At 45.1% G+C, this 21,224-nt stretch overlaps 2 protein-coding genes and 1 long non-coding RNA gene across 6 annotated transcripts in view; 1 reads left to right on the top strand and 2 right to left on the bottom strand.

Annotated features, from left to right (window-relative positions):
• Positions 1–1,427, bottom strand: part of ARFGEF2 (ADP ribosylation factor guanine nucleotide exchange factor 2) — a 34,541-nt gene extending 33,114 nt beyond the window's left edge. For both annotated transcript variants that reach the window (XM_064729630.1, XM_064729631.1), the window contains exon 1: positions 1,183–1,427. In XM_064729630.1, coding sequence (XP_064585700.1) covers positions 1,183–1,321 — 139 coding nt within the window. In that variant the 5' untranslated portion in view covers positions 1,322–1,427. The remainder of the gene's footprint in view (positions 1–1,182) is intronic.
• Positions 1,428–12,341: 10,914 nt separating this feature from the next.
• LOC135456429 (uncharacterized) lies at positions 12,342–15,123 on the bottom strand. The gene is made up of 3 exons (XR_010442543.1): positions 15,008–15,123; positions 13,183–13,255; positions 12,342–13,077 (listed from the first exon to the last, which is right to left on the bottom strand). It is a non-coding gene; the product is annotated as an uncharacterized LOC135456429 (long non-coding RNA).
• The window catches only part of PREX1 (phosphatidylinositol-3,4,5-trisphosphate dependent Rac exchange factor 1), a 111,130-nt gene continuing 104,841 nt past the window's right edge, over positions 14,936–21,224 (top strand). For all 3 annotated transcript variants that reach the window (XM_064730256.1, XM_064730255.1, XM_064730254.1), the window contains exon 1: positions 14,936–15,094. In XM_064730256.1, the coding sequence (XP_064586326.1) occupies positions 14,936–15,094 (159 nt within the window). The remainder of the gene's footprint in view (positions 15,095–21,224) is intronic.

Below are 21,224 nucleotides of genomic sequence, written 5' to 3'. Positions count from 1 at the left end.
ATTCTGTCCACCACGAGAAGCATTAGCTCCCCTCCCCAGGCTGCACCTTAGAACTCGCAGGCACAGCCATAACCCAAGTGGCAGGTGCCAACACTCCTGCTGCACAACACTCCTCCCAAAATCACCGCCTGCAATGCCTCAGCAAGCACCGGCCTTCACCAGGCATCTTACAGGGAAGTTCCCTTTCTCAGCCTTTAGATATATTTATATAGCAGCAAAACAGGTTCTCAGCCCAGTAAATGGGTTCAGTGCATGTGGGGGCAGCTGGGGAAGAGATCAGGAAAAGGAACTCATTAGGAAAAGCAGTCTCTAACTGCTGGGGCATATGTGTTTACACTACAGGTAGCTCCTACAGATCTCTGGCAGTAAAGACTGCTGGAAGATAAAAATGACAGCAGTTCTTTAAGCTCACTCTGCCTGAGACAGAACTTGCACCTGCCCAGCCTCCTTACATACCCAACCTGTCTTTTCTTGTCTTGGATACACTAAATGCTCCCAATTCAAAGGAAATTATTGATGGGAAGCAACCAACGCTGAAAGAGAAATGTCACTTTTGCAAATTAAGAAAGGGCCACAGAGAACTCCACCTGCAGAGCTCTACTATTCTCCTCAGTTTATCTTTTCCCTCTCTGTGACACACCGTATGTTGTCAGAACTTTTATCACAGAGACCTTTACATAAGCTTGTACTTGCAGATTTCAGGACCAGCCCACCAACTTCACAAAAACCGCTGCCAGCTCTGAAAACATCACAGGTATTACGTGTACTTGGCCACAATGCTAACAGTCCTTAGTCAGTCCGAACACGACCTGGAGATCAGAGGTCAGATTTAACATCCCGAGAAACTCTGGGACTCCGTAAGTCGACGGCCTTAAAAACTCTTGTTTCCTAGTCCAAAAGCTGCAATTAATTTTCTCAAAACCGAAGTGGCAAGGCCAAGACCCTCCTGTTTCACATCGAGACCAGAACTTATTAAAACAGGTATCTGGGGGTCTTTCCCTCGTATTTGAACGTCCGTATTTGAACGGAGGGAGAACTCTCCCTCCGCTCCAAGGTCCCGAGAGGATCTCCCGCATCCTGCCGGGACGCGAGCTGGAGGGCACATGTGCCGGAGGGCTGGGCCCCTTCCACCGCCGCGTCCCGCGTGCCCTGTGCGGGCCGGGCCAGGCCGGGCCGACTCACCCAGCGCCACCTGGCAGGCTCTCCGCAGCTGCCCGTGCGGGGGCCGCTTCGCCTCCTTCTCCGCCAGGATCTTCTCCAGGGCCCGCGACACGAACATGCTCTTAGTGCGGGCGTCCTGCTCGTGAGTCGGTGGCTGCATGACGAGGCGGGGGCAAGAGCCGGGCGGGCGCTCGGGCCCGCGGCACCACCCGGAAGGGACGCGCCTCCCTCAGCGGCCGCGCCGCCGCCACGGCGCCGCCATGTTGGCACCGTCACGTGACTCGACACGGACCTGGCCCCGCCCGCACGGCTGCGCGTGATGCGGGCGGAGCGAGGGGCGGAGTCGGGGGGGTGGAGCGAAGGGGGTGGAGCGAAGGGGGTGGAGCGAGAGGCTGGGCCAAGGGCGGGGCGAGGGGCGGGGATAAGGGCGGGACGATGGGCGGAGACGAGGGCGGGTCGGAGGGTGGGGCTGATGCGGAGGGCGGAGCCTGAGGCGGTGGGCGGAGCCTGAGGCTGAGGGCGGGGTCCGTCGTGCTGGAGAAAAGCTGTAAATTACTGCCCGGGAGGCCGCCTTGGTGGAATGTTGGGTTTTATAACGCTTCTAACCTAAGTATCTCGCCATTCGCATTATCCCTGTTAACTCTCCCACAGTCCTGTAACGAAGCATGGAGAGAAAGCACGTCTGAAAGAGCCAAAGTCATATATTAATGAGGACTCACTAAAAATTAAATTTTCAGTCACAGAAATTAACCCTCTGTTAATAACCTTATACCTAATTGAATCTTCTCGCTTTACCCTTTGCCTAGGTAAAGCACGTCGCAGCTGAAATCCAGTTGGGGGCTCCAAAGCCAGCAGGACGTGTGTCCGCGTTTACTCCGCTGACACCCTCCTCGCTCTATTAACCACCACTGTGCACAGACGTCACTTCATGGAAGTGCCACAAAGGTCTCCTTCAAATCCACATAGGCACAGCTAATGGAGAATACAGGAGCACATTCAGTTCTCTAGACTGCAGTTTTGCTTCCTTTTTCTCAAGCAGCAGGACTCTAACTCTTAAAATGTCATCAATGGACCTTTAGTGTTGATTTGTTAAGAACTGCAATTTTTGTCCCCAAAACCACTAGTGTTCTGAACATCTGTGCAAAGCATCAGTTTAGTAGTCTTTCCCAGGGAAAATTGACCAGTGCTTGTATTTTTAGACACATATTTTCTAAATATGCTCCCAGTAAGAAATGTGACTGCAAACCCAACCTCCAATGTACACGTCTGGATGCTCCTTTCACTTACACTGCTGCTCATTAAGGGTAATTCTACTGTTATCACTGAAATTACAGGGATGCAGAAGTGACATAACTAAAAGACAAATAAGGGCCTGAATCTTTTTTGAGAGTTGCTGACTTAGTTATTGACACAAAAGGAGGCTGTAATTACTGTCAGCAGCATTGCAGAACTAATTAAGCAGCAGAGCTCTTCACATATTGTCAGCCAAATTATCAGTTCTGATTTTAGGGTTTATATCATGGGACAGGATTAGTTCTCAGGAGAGAAGCAAATGGATACAGGCTAGTTTTCAGAAAATAGATTGAACAGATGGTTTAACAGAGATTTTTTTAAAAATTTCTCTCATGCAAAACCCCATTTTTGAAATCATGGAGTAGTATCTGAATTCATAGGTGTAGGGCTACACTGAGGTTATGGCTTGGATTTCAAAGAGCCCAGAGTCAGTAGCAGGCCTCAGTTTCAGTGAGCTCTCCAACTGCCAGGTGAAGAGCACAGAGCTGGTGGATGACACGCTCCCCTAGCTGAGGTTTGGTTATGGCCAAGGGCTCCTTTCACCTGAACACCAAATGCACCTGGGCTTCCCAGCACATGGCATAATGCCTCAGCGTCTCCCAGCCCACATAAGGTCTCAACCACCAGAGACGGACAGTTCTAAAGTCTAATTAGGCCTGCTCAGTGCTCTCCTTACACTGACATCGCTGGGTAATAACTAAATGCACTGAAAGAGTAATGGGGTTGATATCATTCTCACAACTATTTTCAAATATTCTTTTCCTCAAAGTATGTTAGGATCACAGTAGCTGATTTCTGAGGGAAGGATGTGAGTCATTTGGCTAATTCCAAGGCAACGCAGCCTGGTGCAATGCTGCTACTGAGCACAGCGCTGTGCTGCAGAGCGTAGCTGCACGGTGAGTGTCGCTGGCTGCAGGCAAACAAAGAAAGAAAGCCTTTCCAGTGGGAGAGAAGGCAGACCAAGGGAGAAGATATACATGTGTCTGCATGCATCTGCTTGCCAGTGGATTCAGTGCCAATTACAAGAATTACTATTAAACTGCTGTAAATAGCTCATTGTGGCGAATGCGTCTGTAGTGCGAGACATAAATCATGAGCAAACAATGCCTAACAGGTGGACGGAGTTCACAGTTTGTACAAGCTACTTCCTTGGCAAGAAGCTCTCTGGATATCTGCCCAGAGGCCAGGTGCTCTGTACTGACTGACAGGACTAACCTCACAGCACTTTCCCACTGGCATGTTGCTGCATAGCTTGTTTTAGGAAGGAAACCACAGTCTAAAAATAGATGCCGAATGGACAGGAAAATTCTTGGAAAACCAGCACTGGTCTGTATAGTAGCTTAGTTCCCAGTCAAGCATCAGCATAGAACTTCTTTTCCCTTCTTCTGCCTATTTTTAATAATTTCATTTGGGACTGATTCTATTTATTCTGCCTGGCTTCCAGCCACTTTTCCTGCTGTCCAGTAATGTACTTATTAGTGGATTTCCCAGGGGGGTCCTCATTTGATTCACTGTCTCAACTCTATAATTTTTTCCAGTTCAACACTGCATGCCCTAAAATCAATAAATACACATAGTAAAGCATTCTCCCACTGCTAGCAATATAATTAGGTAACTACTAAGTGAGTAATTATACAAGTGTTTATGTGATATTAGCAAGGCATTTCACCATGATCTGTATAGACAATGCTCTCCCTTTCATTCCCACTATTTTCTTCAAATCCCAGTCTTAGACCACCTGTATCTTCTGACCCTCTTACTGCCAGCAGCCTCACACAGAACTTGCGCTCCAGCCCAGAAAAGCTCTGTAATGTGAAAAAAGGACAGACAATATATCGAAACAGTGCTGTGCAATGTCATGAGATTAAAAGAAAAATCACTTGGCAGGAGAGGCACTGGAGCTGTTTATCCACGGAGCTGGGCCAGGGTGGGCAGGAGCTGCTGCTGCCAGCCCTGCATTCCTGCCATCCCTGCACCTCAGCCATCCCTGCACCTCAGCCAGCCCTGCACCTCAGCCAGCCCTGCACCTCAGCCAGCCCTGCACCTCAGCCAGCCCTGCACCTCAGCCAGCCCTGCACCTCTGCCAGCCCTGCACTGCTGCCAGCCCTGCACTGCAGCCATCCCTGCACCTCAGCCATCCCTGCACCTCAGCCAGCCTGCACCTCAGCCACCTGCACTGCAGCCACCCTGCACTGCCACCCTGCACCTCAGCCAGCCCTGCACCTCAGCCAGCCCTGCACCTCAGCCATCCCTGCACCTCAGCCAGCCCTGCACCTCAGCCATCCCTGCACCTCAGCCACCCCTGCACCTCAGCCAACCCTGCACCTCTGCCAGCCCTGCACTGCAGCCACCCCTGCACCTCAGCCAGCCCTGCACCTCAGCCAGCCCTGCACCTCAGCCAGCCCTGCACCTCAGCCAGCCCTGCACTGCAGCCATCCCTGCACCTCAGCCAGCCCTGCACCTCAGCCAGCCCTGCACTGCAGCCAGCCCTGCACCTCAGCCAGCCCTGCACCTCAGCCAGCCCTGCACTGCAGCCATCCCTGCACCTCAGCCAGCCCTGCACCTCAGCCAGCCCTGCACCTCAGCCAGCCCTGCACCTCAGCCAGCCCTGCACCTCAGCCAGCCCTGCACTGCTGCCAGCCCTGCACCTCAGCCAGCCCTGCACTGCAGCCAGCCCCCTGCACCTCAAGCCAGCCCTGCATGCTGCAGCCCTGCACTCGCCTCCGCACCTCTGCCAGCCCTGCATTGCTGCCAGCCCTGCACTGCTGCCACTGCCTGCATTGCTGCCAGCCACCTCCCAGCTCTCAAACCTGGCTGCAGCACTTCTGCTCGCTGCTGGGATTTGCCAATATTTTACCCTTAAGTAAGTTACAAAGGATAATAGCAGTATTTTGAATAGGTGAGGTTTATGCAATTTTAAGTAAATACAAATTAAATTCTTCTTTCCTTATAAAGCCATCAGGACAGATCAGATTTGCCGTTCTCTCTCTCACAAGAGAACTTGAACTTTCTTATAAAAAAACCTGAAATACATACTTTGGCTATACTCCAAATCTGCATTTTCATTTTTCTCACATTTCAAAAGATCGGCAGCCTGTCCGCAGAAAGTAGACAATTACCCCACAGAATAATTTTGTTAAATTAAATAAATTTTGTTTTGACCTTTCAATCAAAACCAAGTTAGAAATTTTTTTTCCCTTGTCCTGTCAGAAGGAGCCAATGCTGAGATCAGCTGTGGTACCAGACTCACGTGAAGGTATCGCAATAAATCTCGTATGCTGGACGGAAGCAGACACAGACCCTTCGATGCTGAACTGCAGCCTCTATTCCTTGTTATGATAACAAATAATATGTAACCATAAGAGGATGTGTTAGGAATATAACTATTCAGACAAGCAGAGATGCAATAGAATCTGAATATCAGATGTTAAATCAAAGTGTTCACGTATTCAAATATTATTGCCCTGATGGCCCATGTTATTGAACAACCATTGCTCTCACTGATAGCAGCATGTGTTTCTGATGAGCAGCAGTCCTAAACACAGTCATTTTAAGAGCTTAATATATTCAGGCTTGAAAATTTCTAACTATTTTCCTTTTACAGTGTTTAGAACTGTATCTAAACCACAAAAGTCTGCAATTACCTAAATACAGAGAAACATTAGAAACAACATGTTTTGAAAACAACAAAAAGTGCATTTATTTTTAAAGGATAGCAGCCAAAGTGAAGGAGCAGTTGGGAAAAATATTTTTGCCAACTCCTGCGTTTGCCTGCAGAGTGAGAAGTGTAATTGTTTGGAAAGATGCAAATGCAATTGAGTAGCTCCCACACCCTGAGGTGCTGGAGAGGTGGAAGACCCAGGGCTGGATAATCACTCACTTGAAAATTTCCTGTCTGAGAGGTGATAATGAGACTTTATTTGCCACACAAGCAAGTGCTAGTTAGAGTTGTGTGTATCCAAATGGCACACAACTGGCTGTTCCACGTTGTATTTGTGCACAGAACAGCCTGCTTTGCACAGCACTCTGCTTTTCACCAAGGCAAGTGTATAATGAGGTAGATTTTGTTGACACAAACCTTGTACTCAGTAAAAACAAAGGAAACAGAATGCTGAGCTAGTGAAGATCCTGGTTTTCAATTTTAGTGGGTTTCGATCAGGATAACTTCAATCAGAAGATATGAGTAACACTATGAGGAATTAAAATAAGTGACCTTCTCTCTGACCTTTAATCTGATCTTTATTTCTCATAACTTCTTGTAAGAAACTCAGAGTATCATCAAGAAATGTCCCTAGCTTTATCATACAGTACAGTCCTTAGTCGTGTATGTGCAGAACTCTTCATGTCTTTCCCAAAGGCAGGTCCTTGGCTCCTTGATTCAGATTTAAGAAGGCGTGTTTCCTTTCCTCTCAGCAGGAAAGGCTTCTTCTCTCTGCTCATTACTGAACTCATTTATTCTTGAGTTGCAGTTGGGTATTCTTCAGAGGAATCTTCATTGAGACAAAAGGAGCTTTGTTTTGGTTTGGCTTATTGTATCTTCTTCCTATTGGACTAGAATTAAAATGCGTAACTCAACAGGTCCAGTGAGCTGTTCAGTCACTCTTATTTTATTTAAGCTTCACTTTCTTTGTCCTTGCAATATTTCCCAAATGCTTTATGAGACTAAATGTTACTGGATCAGAAGAAATATATTGAATAAACTGAAACGTTGTGTGTAGAAATTGGGTCTGTGGAACTGATCCTTTCTCTCTCCTTACAGAGTGGTTAAGATTATAAAGTGCAAAAATACTTTTCTATGCTGTTGTCAATGGAAACTTTTCCACAATCTTGAAAATCTCTATCTCATCTTTATATCTTTTGGCCTTCTTTCCAAAACCACTATTTTGTTGCTCTAGTTTCCCTTTGTCTCTGTACTTCATCACTTGAGTCCCAGCCACCATTTTATGGAAAGCTACAAAAGTAAAGGTGCAAAAACTGAGTTGCAATATATTGAACTGACACAGAGGAAAGAACCTGTTAACTGTCCTGGTCTGGTGTTCTAAGGCAGCATGTCCAATTTGAAACAGAAATGGTTCTGTAATTTCTTCAGCCAGTAGAACAGAAAAACAATTTCCATATCATCATCCCAATGAAATGTGGAGACTCAGACTGGCTTACCCACCCCTTTGCAGCCTTTAGCAAGAGAGCATTGTCAGTGACTGCAGCTGGCGTGTTTGTGTGAGCACTCACACAAGCGTGCTTTGCTGCCCTGGTGCATACCAGACAGAAATCCAGCCAAAGCCCACACTTCACACACAAACCACTGCCTTCTACTCCTCTAGAGGAGCACAGGACACATGGGACCCTGTGGGGCTTTGATGCTGGAGTGATGACAATACAGGCCTAGTGTAAGCCATGTCCAGAGCATCAGCCACGATGATGCTTTGTCTTTGTCTGCTTTCTAAAGAGCTGTTCTCTCTCCTTGTGCTTGAGAGAAAGCAAGCATAAAAGACATTTTGCCGTATTCCCCAGGGACTGACAGAGCTCAGGGCTGCTGTCAGACGCCTCCAAAACTCCCAGAAAAGTCTGAATTGTGGCAGTCCATTTGAGCACTTGGGATTATTGATGTAATAAAACATCATGGAGGTCAGCAATGGATGCAAAGCTGTAAAAGTGTCTGTGCAATGCAGTTCAAAGCATCCCGAGAACAGGAAAGAACCTTCTGCTTAACCCTGTACACTTTATACTCACCTCACACCAGGGTGTCCCTATGAGCAATAAAAGCCAAACATTGTGCAGGCTAGAGACAGATACCTATGACTTTGGTAAGTAACTTTTGTTTAAACAAAGCATTCTCTATCAAATTATCTTTCCTTTTTCTCCTGAAAAGCGATCTCAGCACAGCATTGAGCCTACAGTTCCATCTTCCGTAGCAAAGCATATGAGCATCCTCCTAACTGTGTTGCTAATGTCTTTCTGTTAAGACTTGTACAGCATTTACGGTGTAATTCAAATGAAAATGTTCTGTGATTAATGAGTGACACTGTTAGTTTAATGGCATTTTTATTGCTGCGCTTTTAGTGTTTCTGCACAAAGATCAACCAAGGAAAAAGAAAGAAGCCTGTTTTGAAGATATCAATAGTACAAAAAAGTCTGATTCCCCTTCCCTAGAGGGACTGCTATAGTTCTGTTAGAGTTGGTGATGATTTCCTAGAACATCTTTCTCCCCTACACTGTGAGCTCACAGGCCATGGAAGTTCCACAAGCTCTAATGAGGGGTTATAATTCCAAGGACTGCATCCAGTGTTGATGCTGGTAGTTATGCAAGGCTGTAGTTTCACAAATGGCTTTAAACTGATCTTTAGATGAGTTACTGCCAAAGGAGGCAATCCCATCCTTCTCCCATCCCTGCCCTTACCACACGACTGAACACCTCCTCTCATGCCTGCAGTAACTCTTGACAAGCACACTGAGCTTGTCAGGGAGCAAATCTGATTCAAAAAAGGACCTTTTGTTTGCTCGCCTTCCAGTTAATTTGAGCTGGATCAGCTGATCAGTTCCTGATCCTGTTCACCACAGTGTCACAAAGGAAGTGGTGAAAACATGCAACAATGTCGAAAGGAAAAAAGGGTAGCTCACACTTCAGTTAAGTTCAACAATAAAAACACAGTCCAAGCTACACCAATGACTAAATGTTTCCAGGTTACATGAATTCAGCCTTATAGATACAAAATGTGTGCACTACAATAACCATGGAGAGAGTTTTATACTGGATACAAGATGCACAGGGAGCCTATAAATGGCAAAATTATGTATTATGACCAAGCTCTCTGTTTTGTGCTGTTGTGATATGAAACTGGCTCCACCCATCCTTAGCAAAGATCTTTAGTACATCAAATGCAGACGTCCATCACTCTTAGTATTTAGTGGAGAAGAATTCACATATCATCTCAGAAATGCATGTTAGTTTACTCATATACTCCAGTATTAAAAAAAACCTGACCAAAATTGCAGGTGCAGACAGTAAATCCCAGACACCTCTGCACAGCTGCATTTGGAACACCAAGTGTCAAAGATGCAGGAGATGCAGCAGCACGTTCTGTGATGTTTGCTCGTCTTCCTCACGCAGCACACGCAGTGGGCCCCAGCCCAGTCAGTCCCTCAGGCATGGTCTGATCTTAAGCTGAGAACAATTCACCAATACCCCTTCAGCTGGCAACAGGATGCTGAGCTAGTGCCAATCCCTTGCCCCAAAATCATGCTCTATACCGTCAGCACCACTGAGGTGCATCAGGCAAAGCAAAGACTAGAACTGGAGAAAAGAAGAGTGGATAGATGCCATGTATTCCAGGTCTGTATATGTGCCATAAAACATTTTCCTGTGAAAACACCACGAGTTTTGAACTGGCCACAGAATTCCAGCCTCCACCTCCTCATTACAATTTCTATACCTCGGCTGTGCTGACACAGAGGTAGGTGGCTTTTCCTGTTCAATGTACTGGCAGAGGAAATAATGCAAATGCAGTCAGGAAGAAGCAATTTATAACAAAACAAAAACAAGCACTGTTGTTCATGTTATTTTTACTTCATGTACTTACAGAGAACAAAATACAGAGAGTGAACCTTTGCTTGATTGTATCAATGCAGGGCAAATACTTATTTGCATACAATCTGCAAATCTTCCAGCTGCCTTTTTTAGTACTCTCCCAAAAGAAAAAAAATTTGTAAGAATTTGTTAATTTGTTAGAAAAAAGTGAAAGAAGTTGCAAACTTGTAAATGGTCTCATATGGGGAAAAATCACTTGGAACAACCCCAGTTTAATTGACTATTTAATAAAAATCTGACAAACTTCCATTTTACAATAGAAAAAAAAAGAATTTGAAAAATTTTTAAAAATCATCCTATGTCAAGCATATTGAAGTTTGATATATCTTCTTTTCTTTAGATAAATATACCTGAGCCTGTTGTCAAGGCTGTGCTTCTCCATTGTTGGCTTTAGAGGGTAAAGATCAGATCATATAGCATTATGTCAGGAGTAATAGAAACACTTTCTGCACCTGACTTAAAAACAAAACTACTTAAAGCTACTCTGAATTGAGAAGGACCATTTGATTAATTAAACCAAAAATCTTCTCTCAGTTCAAGAGCTCAGTGAGAACCCTTAATTACATAATCAAAAATTATGTCAGGAAAGAACGTAATGAAAACCTAATTATGCACTTTTTAGTATGTGATTAGTTTTAAGTAGGTGGGTATGATTGAGGAAGAGCAAAAGAGAGGAAATATGATTAAAGAAGTGAATCAGACAGTGGAAAGAAAAGAAGTATCAGAGGAGTGAGTAATAGCAAATACAGCCTTCACCCAGAGCGTCTTCCAAAATTGAATGTTTTGACTTGAATACAGAATGTATGAAATATCACATGCTTCCTCTCCAATTATATGTGTTTAGGATTTGACACAAATCTGAAACCTATGAAAAGGAAATAAGCTGCATTTCCAATTAATTAGTGAGTTCAGTACCAGGAATATTTTCAAAAAGTTTTGTCCATCTCCCTGGAGCTCATGGGAAGGCTGCAACTCTCCCTTCTCATGGTGTTGTCCCTCTGCCAAGCGAGACACTGATGTAACATTTTACAAAAGCTTGCGTGCAGGTGCCATGATACAGTTTATAGTATCTCCCTCTTCTCAAATCCAGAATCCTTTATGGCACGAAGTGGTGTTAACCTTCAGTTTTCTCTAGGATATTAGGGTTATCAAGTAAGTGGGGACATCAAGGAGAAGCACAACCTCAGTCACTGCTGTCTCATCCCACTCACAGGTGGCCTAACAACCCCACAGGTAAAATCTGAGTCTCTGCCTGAAAACTCGTGTGACATTGTGGGGGCCCCTTTGAGTGGGCTCTGTTTTGCACATGCCCACAGCACTCTTGGGCAGCCACTTCAGGCCATGCATTTCAGTTTCCCTGATTTCAAATGGATGTAATGCTTATGTCCTTCTACCACACACCATATGTCTAATTAAGTGCTTTCAGAGTTTAACTGAATGTGTGTATTATATTTTCTTCTAATCACAGAGAATTCCATCCACCCTTCCTAGCAATTCTTTTTCTTTGTTCGTCATGTTCGCTCTAAAGCCTCTATTTGTTCCAAGTCACTCTGCTGTCAAGTTACCTGAGCATCTTTATCTTAAACCTATTTTTAGGCTGATGTTAAAAAGAGAAATGCAAATGCTCCACTGGCAGTCTAGGTTCCTGAAGAATGGGAAGCTAAGAAATTATTTTTGCAAAGCTGACTGCAAACTACCTCCATATATCTTGCTTGAAGATTAATAATTTGTAAAAATCAAAAGGATTAGTTCTTCGCTAGAATAAATCAGCGGTGGCTTTAGCAAAATCAGTTATCTGCAATGAATTATATAGGTACAAGTGAAAGTTGGTTAATGTCTGCTGCACACAGGCCAGAACCTGATTTTAACCAGACACATGGAAATCTCTATTAACTACATTATTTTGACTGAAGTTTCTAGAATTACTCTGTATATCTACAGATGCAATGTTGGAATTTAAATTAGCTGCTGACATTCAATAAAAAGGAGTTGGGGTTTATTCTCTGTTCAGCAGCAGCATTTCCATGCAAACACCTTGTGTGTCAAAGAAGGATTCAATAGGAAATATGCTCATTTAATATGCTAATTACATACTCTTTGTCTTTAAAATAAAAGTCTGCATCAGCAACTAATAGAATCTTCATTCAAAAGTAAGGATTACGTGCATGTCTGCAATAATTTGGACTTTGCCAAAATGAATTTTCCTACAGCCAAAAGAAAGCACTTTATAAAAAAGAGTGAAAAATCTTCCTTTAATTTTAATTTCCAGTCACAAGTAACATCCTTGTTAAAATCCTTATGCAGTAAGGCTTTCAATACTGCCACTAAAGCTAGAGGAGTGTTTTGAAGCAATGTAGCTTGTACACCATGGTGACAAAAAGGCAATTGTCCTCCAGCGGTGGAGGCATCGCATCGGCAAACATTCTGCTTGGGCTGTGATAGGCTCCTGTCTCAGCACTTGCTACGGAAATGAAATTCTTATTGGATTTTTGAGGAAAACACTGGAGACAGAGATAGCAAATTAACAGCTTTAAAGCTAACAACTTTCTCACTCAGCCACAGGGTGGGGGCGTAGCTTTGGTGATGGTGTTTTTTCCTAACAGGGTGTATTGTTATTTAATTAGGATATTTTAAAAGAAAGTCTTGCCGCCTGCCTCTTGCCCCAAACAGAAAAAAACCCAAAACCATTCGATGATTTTAAACAAGAGATAAACTGGATACAAAATGAGTAAATAAATGGAAATGACTTTCAGAAGAAAATGAAAGGTTAAATGTAAAGAACTTGAAAGAAACCCAGTGAATTTAGAGTCTAATCTGACCTTCTAGAGATTCTGGTTCGCTGTCCATGTCCCAGACGCGCTTGCAGGGCTCTCCGCAGCCCAGGGCCACAAGGCCGTTCCCACATCTTCTCTCCCCTTTTGGACCACGGTGTTTCAGCCTGACTCGGAGTGAGGGAACGCTTGTCGCTGATGAGGATGCAGAAAGTGCTACCGCAGGGCATCACGAGAGCCATGGTAACCGCACACCTTGACCCAAGACTACCTCATTGGGAGACATGGGGAAATAAAATATTGACATTTAATAAAGACAATTTCCACACCTAGGGCTGAAAGCATTTGAGATATTTTCTTTACACTACAGACCTGCAGCCTGCTGTAACTGTGTCTCGACCCAAGAGCTGTTTTTTCATTCCATGTAACGTGATATCCATGAAGCCTTGAGATGGTAATTGGGCGTGTTAGACTTATTCCTGAATAGAAAACTTAAAAACCAGAAAAATTATCAGCGAGAAAATAAAAAAGCCCACCTTGAGATAAAAAAAGTTCAAGAGATATTTTGGTTTAGGAAGATGACAATTATTACATTATTTGTTACATTTTGTTTTGCTAAGTTTACTTTTTAAGGTAGTATATCCAATAAGTGTCTCTATTATTATGCCTCTTAGGAGTTCACATTATTAACATTTTTAAATCTTCCTCTTGAAACCATTTTCCCTAATGAAAAGAAAAGAAAAGAAAAGAAAAGAAAAGAAAAGAAAAGAAAAGAAAAGAAAAGAAAAGAAAAGAAAAGAAAAGAAAAGAAAAAAGTATTTGTAGTCTGCCAAAAGCCTGGCAGTGTTCTTGTGATGGAATGAAGATATTTGGGAGAATCTCCACCATTATGAAGCTAGCCTTCTGGGAATGGGAGGAGTAGTGCTGAATTGCAGCACTCAGCCTGGTTTAGTGTGCAGTTTGCCCTGTTCATCTCTGCCCTTATGCTGGACACTCACTTTGCACAAGCAGTTGTAAATAACTTAAAGCCTCTGCATTTTGGATTTACAGCGATGAAACCTGCTTTTGTATTTATTCTTTGTTGGTATGGAAGTCTGTGATTCCTTATTTCTGCCCGTTTGTGTCTATTGTGCTGTGTGCGTTCCTGTGTGACAACGGCGGTGTCTGTGCGACCCCAGCTTAGCGGTGGGCCGGGTCGGGCCTGTAGGGCTGGGGCCAAGTCCCTGCTCGTGCGGGAAGCTGCGGTGTGTTTACCGCGCTGTGCTGTGTTCGTGTGCCGTGGGGCGAGCGCCGTGTCCGGCCGCGCGGTGTGACCGTGCTGTGAGGGCCGTGTGACCGCGCTGTGCGGGCTGTGCTGTGTGACCGTGCTGTGAGGGCCGTGTGACCGCGCTGTGTGACCGCGCTGTGCGGGCTGTGCTGTGTGACCGTGCTGTGAGGGCCGTGTGACCGCGCTGTGTGACCGCGCTGTGCGGGCTGTGCTGTGTGACCGTGCTGTGAGGGCCGTGTGACCGCGCTGTGTGACCGCGCTGTGCGGGCTGTGCTGTGTGACCGTGCTGTGAGGGCCGTGTGACCGCGCTGTGTGACCGCGCTGTGTGACCGCGCTGTGCGGGCTGTGCAGCAACTCCACACACTGTGAAATGCGGGGGGCAGAGGGCGAGGTGTGCGGGGTCTGCAGCGCACGGGGGTGAGGGAGTGCGTGTGGGAGGAGATGGGGGAGTGCGGATGAGAGGCGATGCGTGAGAAGGGCTGCATGCGAGCAGGACACGCGGCTGTGTGTGTGCTGGACGCGGAGCCGAGGACAGGCGACTACGAGGGTGTGCGGGACGAGGAGATGACAAAGCCGTACTGCCCTCGCTGTCGCCCCGCCCCGCTGCCCTCCGCCGGCCCCCGGGGCCGAGCTCCGCCGCCTGCGCCCGCCCCGTCCCTGCTTCCCCCCCCGCCACCGGGACTTCCCTTCGCGCTCTATTCGGCGGTGCCGCGCCGCTAGCCCGGCATGTCCCGCAGCCGGGCTTCGCCCAGCGCCCGGCTCCTGTAACGCCTCGGCCCGCGGGCGAGGCAGGGCCGAGGGGGCCATGGGGGGCTCCTGAGGGAGCGGGGAGCGGAGCGCCCGGCCCGCGCCGCCACCATGGAGCCACCGCCGCCCCCGCCCGGCGCCCCCAGCGCCGCCGAGCCCGCCGGCTGCCCCAAGGACACCGACCGCCAGCTGCGCCTCCGCCTCTGCGTCCTCAACGAGATCCTCAGCACCGAGCGCGACTACGTGGGGACCCTCTGCTTCCTGCAGTCGGTGAGTGGCACCGCGGGGCTGGGGAGCGCCCTCGGGGCCACGGCGGGGTCGGGCGGGCGGCCGGAGCGGCTCCTCCCGGCGGCTCCTCCCTGCGAGGGGGCTGCGAGGGCGGCGGGGCGCCGGCTGTGGAAGTGCCCGCGCCCGGGTCCGCTCCGCCGGGAGGGAGTGTGTGCGGAGAGGCCCGGGCCGGGCCGGGGCCGGCAGAGCCGCGGTTCTCTCCCCCCCGGCGCGGAGCGCGGGCAGCGCCGGCCCCGGCCCCCCAGCGCTCCCGGCCCCGCGGGCGGCGGGAAGCGACCCACGAGTGGCTCTGCTCTCAGAATGCCGCGTCCCTTTGCTTGTTGTTGCTGTTCAGAAGTTGCTTTTACACTCACTTGGAAAATCTACTCTTACTGTCAGTTGTTTATAAATAAATGTTGTACGTGTATCTTTGTTAAATGGTAAACATAAATTTGTGATTGTGCCGGGTGTGTCTGTGCATGTGGAAGCAATTATACCTGCCTCTGAAATTATTCACGGGCTAGTTCAGAAGAAAAAAATCCATCTGGATATTTCCATTTTCCTATGTAGGTTCTAAATGTGGAATTCATCTGTGTACCACCACACTCCTGCAAATAACTAGAAAAGCATGTAGTAAAAGTTACTAGATAACAGATAGATATAGATATAAAAGAAAAACTAGTGATCACACAGTGATCAAGAATCAAAGCAAAGGAAGTCTCTGCAGAGATTTCTAAAAGATTGTTTCTTAAAGGGCAGAAATTATTTCTGGTGTTTTTCTAGATAAAGACTAAACTCTGGTTTCATCTAAAAGCACTTAGACCCTGGTCCCCTTTTGACCTGTCCTTCTTGCAAGATTTTTGTTTGTTTGTTTTTTAAAATTAGTTTGTCTTCAGTGTTTTTCAGATTCACCAAAGTGGAAAACTGTCTAACATAAAAGATAAATGACAAGGATGTGGTTGCTTTATGAACTAGTCTCTACTTGAACCCTCCTCTTCTCTCTCCAGTAATTGAACTCCGAGCCTTTAATTTGAGTTTTCCAACTGAAGTGCCAGTTAGCTTCATTTAGAACTGTGGTTCTGTCTCAGTGTAAGGAGGTTTTCTTCTAGGATGTAGAAGAGCCCCACCCTACAGATGAAACAAAACAAAACCAAAATCCCTCAGAAAACTCCTCTGTCCTAAGTACTGAATTTGAGGTTTTGTTAGCTGCAGGCTAGAATGTAGATTCAAGCTACATATATTTTTAATTCCAGTTCTTACAGCTAAATGTATTCATAGTGTTAGCTAAATGGGTTTTTCATGTATTAAAAAAACAAAGCAGGTCTTTTATTTATTTGTATTTGTTAACTTGGCAGTTTTCATTAGAGCAGTAGTGAGTAATACGCCCTAGGTAATGGCAGGAGAAGATCCTGATGGAGCGCACTCGCTGGGTCTTGGCTGGCTGCTGGCAGTTAGAGCCCTTCTGAGGCACTCTGCCACCAGGTGCAGAGCGGCTGTAGTATTATCTTGTGGTGTTGCTTCTGGAAGTGCAGCTTTACCCCCCTACGGAATTTGTGTTTCAGCAATTATATTTGAATAAAGCTCCAGGGGATAGGATCTTCTTCATCTCTGGGCCTTAGTTTAGAGCAGCATTCATACACAGGCTTAACTTCGTGCACATGTCAAATATTCATGTGCTGTCCTAAATAATGTCAGTTTCCTCAGTCATTGACCTACATCTTATGGACTGAATCTCTGTACAACTGCTTTCTTATAGCTGAGTGTTGTTAGCCCCAAGGAAAGGAGAATGAGGATCTACTGCAGCATGTGAGGGTAAAAGGAGCAGTAGCGGGATGAAATTTTTAAAAATAAAATTTGGAGTGTGAAATATTTTCTGCATAAATTTTGTGGATGGCCATAACTTAATCCTTCTAACAAGACAGCCCACAAGAAAGAATTCTTCCCCACCTCCCACACTGGACAGCCAACACAACGTGCAAGGATAACATCATCTATATAATCACTGGGATTAGATGCAAAAGTTTTGCTTTAGGATACAGATGAAAGTACTCCTGTAGCCCTGGGACTGTATTCTCAGCTGTGCTTGGCCTCACAGGAGGCCACCCAGCTTGTGTTTGTTGGCTCTCCTGAGCGTGCTGGCACCCCTGCTCAGGAGCCACCCCTCCTGCCCCTGGATCGCTGCTTTCCCAGCTCGTGTTCTGTGGGCAGCACCTACCCAGTGCAAAATAAACGTACACTCTTATCCTGCCTGGGGTGATGTACCAGGGAAACACTCCAGTGTCACTGGCAAGGTCAGTTGTTTTGTCCTTAGTGTGAATTGTACTGAAATGGTTTGTACTCCGTATGATCCAGGTGTAATTTTGGCTGCCCTGAAAGACTGCTGTTTTGTGCAGAACTGCAGTACCCCAATCTTCTGGAAACTTGTTCCTGTCAAAAAGGAGATGAGACAGATGTGGGGTATGGGTTCCTTTGCCTAAGAAACATCAATAGCTTGGCTTGGGTTAAATAAAGGAAGGCTAAAGCTCATATCTTTTATTATCATAATGAATTTCCCCCAAGTAGGCTGGGACAGCTGTGCTTGTATGAGGGAATCTGTGCTCTTGGTTAAATATTTGCTATTGAAGCCCTAGTCCTCATTAAGTGTTCTCAATAAACAATGTTTTAAAAAGCAAATAGCTAAATTCTATGGGTTTATTCACAGCACTGAAGATGCTTGCTAGCAGCAGCTTCCTGTGTTCCCCGGTAATGTACAAGAATCTCTTAAGTATTTAGAATCTTGTAAGTATTTAATGCTATGGGTTTGCAAATGAATCAAAATAACCTCAGTTCACTTATAGTATTTTAATCTGTTTTAGGAGATGAATATATGATCATGTTTAAGGAAAGGTTTCCTTTTTCTTTTCTTTTTCTATGTTCAGAAATGTTTTCCCGCTAAGGTGCAGGGGAAAATAGGTTCATTATTAACATAAGGACTCAACCCTTATTTGCTTTACCTAAAAGATTGTGGTCCATATTTTGCTTTCATAAATAAATAAAGTGAGTATGTAAAGTTTAATATAAAGCATAATTAAAGTTATAATTAAATAATTAAAGTGATAGAACATGGACTTCCAACTCTCTTCTACCAGCTCAGAGCTGATGACCTGAAGTTACTGATTTAGTTACGAATATACACACACGATATGGTGTCCTGTTTTATTTGCCATTTTGTTAAGCAGGGATGGTATTATTGCTAATTATGGAATTATTCTTGAAGAAGTACTGTGTAACTCAGGAGTACTAATAGACAATACTGCAGTTATGCACTGTGTTACTGGCTGTACTAGTACATTAAACAGACAAACTTTTTAAGCAGCAGAGAGAACTGCATGGCGCAGATGGAAATATATTGCTGCTAACATCATTAAAGAACTACTGATCACAGAAGAAGCAAAGTGGAAAACTGTTAGAACCTAATGGAACTTCAGTAGAAGTTTAAGGAGTAAGATAAACCTCAAAGGCATAAAGACAGATAATTCTGTTCTAAGTCTCTGGTGTGATCATAAACCATAAGGATTTTCAGTCTCCAAGCTTTAAGATTCAATTAATCCTTTGGCCTCTTTTAACTCTGTAACATCTACAGAAAGTTTATCTTGTCCTATATAATTTTGTAAATACCTACTTTTTTTTTTTTTTGAATGGCATCAGGTGATAATTTAGTTGGAGTGATCTGCTGGATAAATGCCAGCATGTCTGGTGGCATGCAGTCCTGTGCAGGAATGTGGGGCTGCCAGCGCACTGCTGGAGGTGCAGTGTCTGCAGGCTGCAGCCCTCAGGCTTAGCCAGGCTCTAGGTGCCGGTTCGTGGAGTGTCCCTTGGTACAGAGAAGTCATGCACAGTTTGTTGGGGAAAGAAAGGTTGTGGTGTGTTTGACTGTTGCATGGTCATTCCACATAAACCCACTCAAATCTGACACTAATATTTCAGTAATTAAAGACCAGCTCTCAAGTAAGGAGACACAGGAGCCTGAGCGATTTCAGACATACTTGTCGACCATCATTCTAAAAACAGATGAAATGGTGAATACACAGCAGTTGGCGGTCAGGTTTTTTAAAAGGTTTTTTTTTACCATTTTGTAGATATAATCATGAATTACATGTGGAAGTGTTGGAGCAGTAGTTATCCAATACGCTGGGTTGCAGTGGTAGGTATTTTGTTGCATCACTTTTTTCCCTCACATTCATTTATCTCATCGAACATTCAGCTCAAACCTGCACATGCAGCTCCCACAGCTTAGCTAATTGCAAATATATAAAGTCAAATTGTTCTCTACATTGTATATATATATATATGTCTCTTTCACCTTTCCAGAGACAAACCACCAACTTGCTAATTTTAATGTCAGAATGACAGGATGTACTTTTAGCTTGAGCAATTGCTGCTTGTTCTGTGCAGGCATGAAAACAGTAGGAAAGGTGAGTTGTTACCAGATAGGTATCAAATTGGATAAGTAATTGTACCAATACTATTTTTAGATTTTAGTGTCATGCATTCCTTTATTTTTGTATGAAAACTAGAGGTCCTCTTCAATCCTATCAATTCTGTAAATGTTACATTAGGACGTGTGCCACCAGATAAATTAGCCCACATCCTACAGACTCAAAATATTTGTGTTTTGCTCCTCTTTCTTGCTTGCCGTGTAGGTGTAATTGATTTGTCTCTGGGTTTTGCACTCCACCCATCTTGAAACACGATAAGCATCACAGGCTTTGTTTGGTCTCCCCCCCCCTCTTTCCCCTTCTATTTCACAATCTTGTTTGCATCCAAGATGAGGCTCTGGTGCTCTAATAGAGTAGCAAACAGACCATTTGTCTCAGCTGTGAGCTGTGGTTTCCTGTCCTACCCTGTTCTCTGCCTGTTCACCCTCGGTAGATACAGATAAACGCTGATTCTGGAAGGTGAACCATATGGTTTGGGTAATGGTGCTTCTTTATTAGGAGAGACAGCTAAAAGAGCATTCTTGGGAGAGGAAGGAGATGGGAAAGGAAATTGCTTGGAAGTGATCTAAATTACCTTTGCTGATCTGTTATTTTGGGTCAGTTGGTCACCTACAGCCAGTTGTTAGAACTGCAAAAGATGTTCTGTTTAGTTTTAAAGTTACCGAGCTTTTTTGAGCTTTTTTTTTTTTTTTAAGTCTGGTTCCTAATGTATGCAAATTGAGGAAGATCACAGATTTAATTTTAAATGACATATTTGTAGTCCTTCTGGTTGTAAAGCACGAATTGAAGACAGAACATTAGCAAAACAAAAATGCTTCTGAGTTTTTGGGGGCTTTTGTTTTGACACTTGAATTTGAGGTTGGCAATTCTGCTAGTAGAATTCTCTATTTAGACCAAGTGTAGTGCAAAATCAGCAGCTAAAGGCTGAAATGCAAATAGATTAAAAGGTTCTTTTGCTCCAGATACAAAGAAAGAAAGTGAAGAAAACAATCTGGATGAAGAAAGATGAAGCAAAAGTGAGACACTGAAAAGCAAAACTAAGCAAAGAGAGAGCTCTGAAAATATTTATTCATCTGAGCTTGTGGTCTAGAGAGCCGTTTACAGCCATGGGTCTAAGATCAGGGCTGGAGGATCCAGAATACCCAGGTTCTCTCCTGCTCTGAGCTGTATGAGCTTAGTGTGTTGCTTTGAATATAGTGTGCTGAGCCCATGCCTTTTGCAGTGAGGCTTTACAAATCAGTTACATAGGAGTTCAGCAGGTTTTTATGTGAAAGAAGGTGTTTATTCTTTTTGCACTCTCACAGAATTTCCATGGTGAGAAAATATCAATAAATCCCCTGTGTAGTTTTACCAGTTTTCTGCCATACAGGTGAGAAACTAATTTTTGTCTGCTTCCCTTAACTCATTCCAGCTTGGTGTGCATCTGACCCTTTTTACCCTTTATCTCAGACTTACTTCGGTCTCGTTACATCCTTTGGAATGAGGTGTCTGACCCCTTTCTGGCTCTGCGTGTCTCCCTCCTCTTGGTTGCCGTGCTGTGATCAATCAGCCCTTTTGCAGTTTGTGCCTCCCTCTCATTTCAGGCATGCCAGTTGCTGTTTGAACATGTGCCATGATCTCTGAGGGAGGAGGGAGTGCTTGGCTGCCCTGGGCTT

The sequence above is a fragment of the Zonotrichia leucophrys genome, chromosome 20 (assembly GCF_028769735.1).
Source record: "Zonotrichia leucophrys gambelii isolate GWCS_2022_RI chromosome 20, RI_Zleu_2.0, whole genome shotgun sequence".
In the NCBI taxonomy this organism is placed as follows: Eukaryota; Metazoa; Chordata; class Aves; order Passeriformes; family Passerellidae; genus Zonotrichia; species Zonotrichia leucophrys.
The sequence above is the reverse complement of the archived record's forward strand: the minus strand, read 5'-3'. Positions and strand labels throughout refer to the sequence as shown.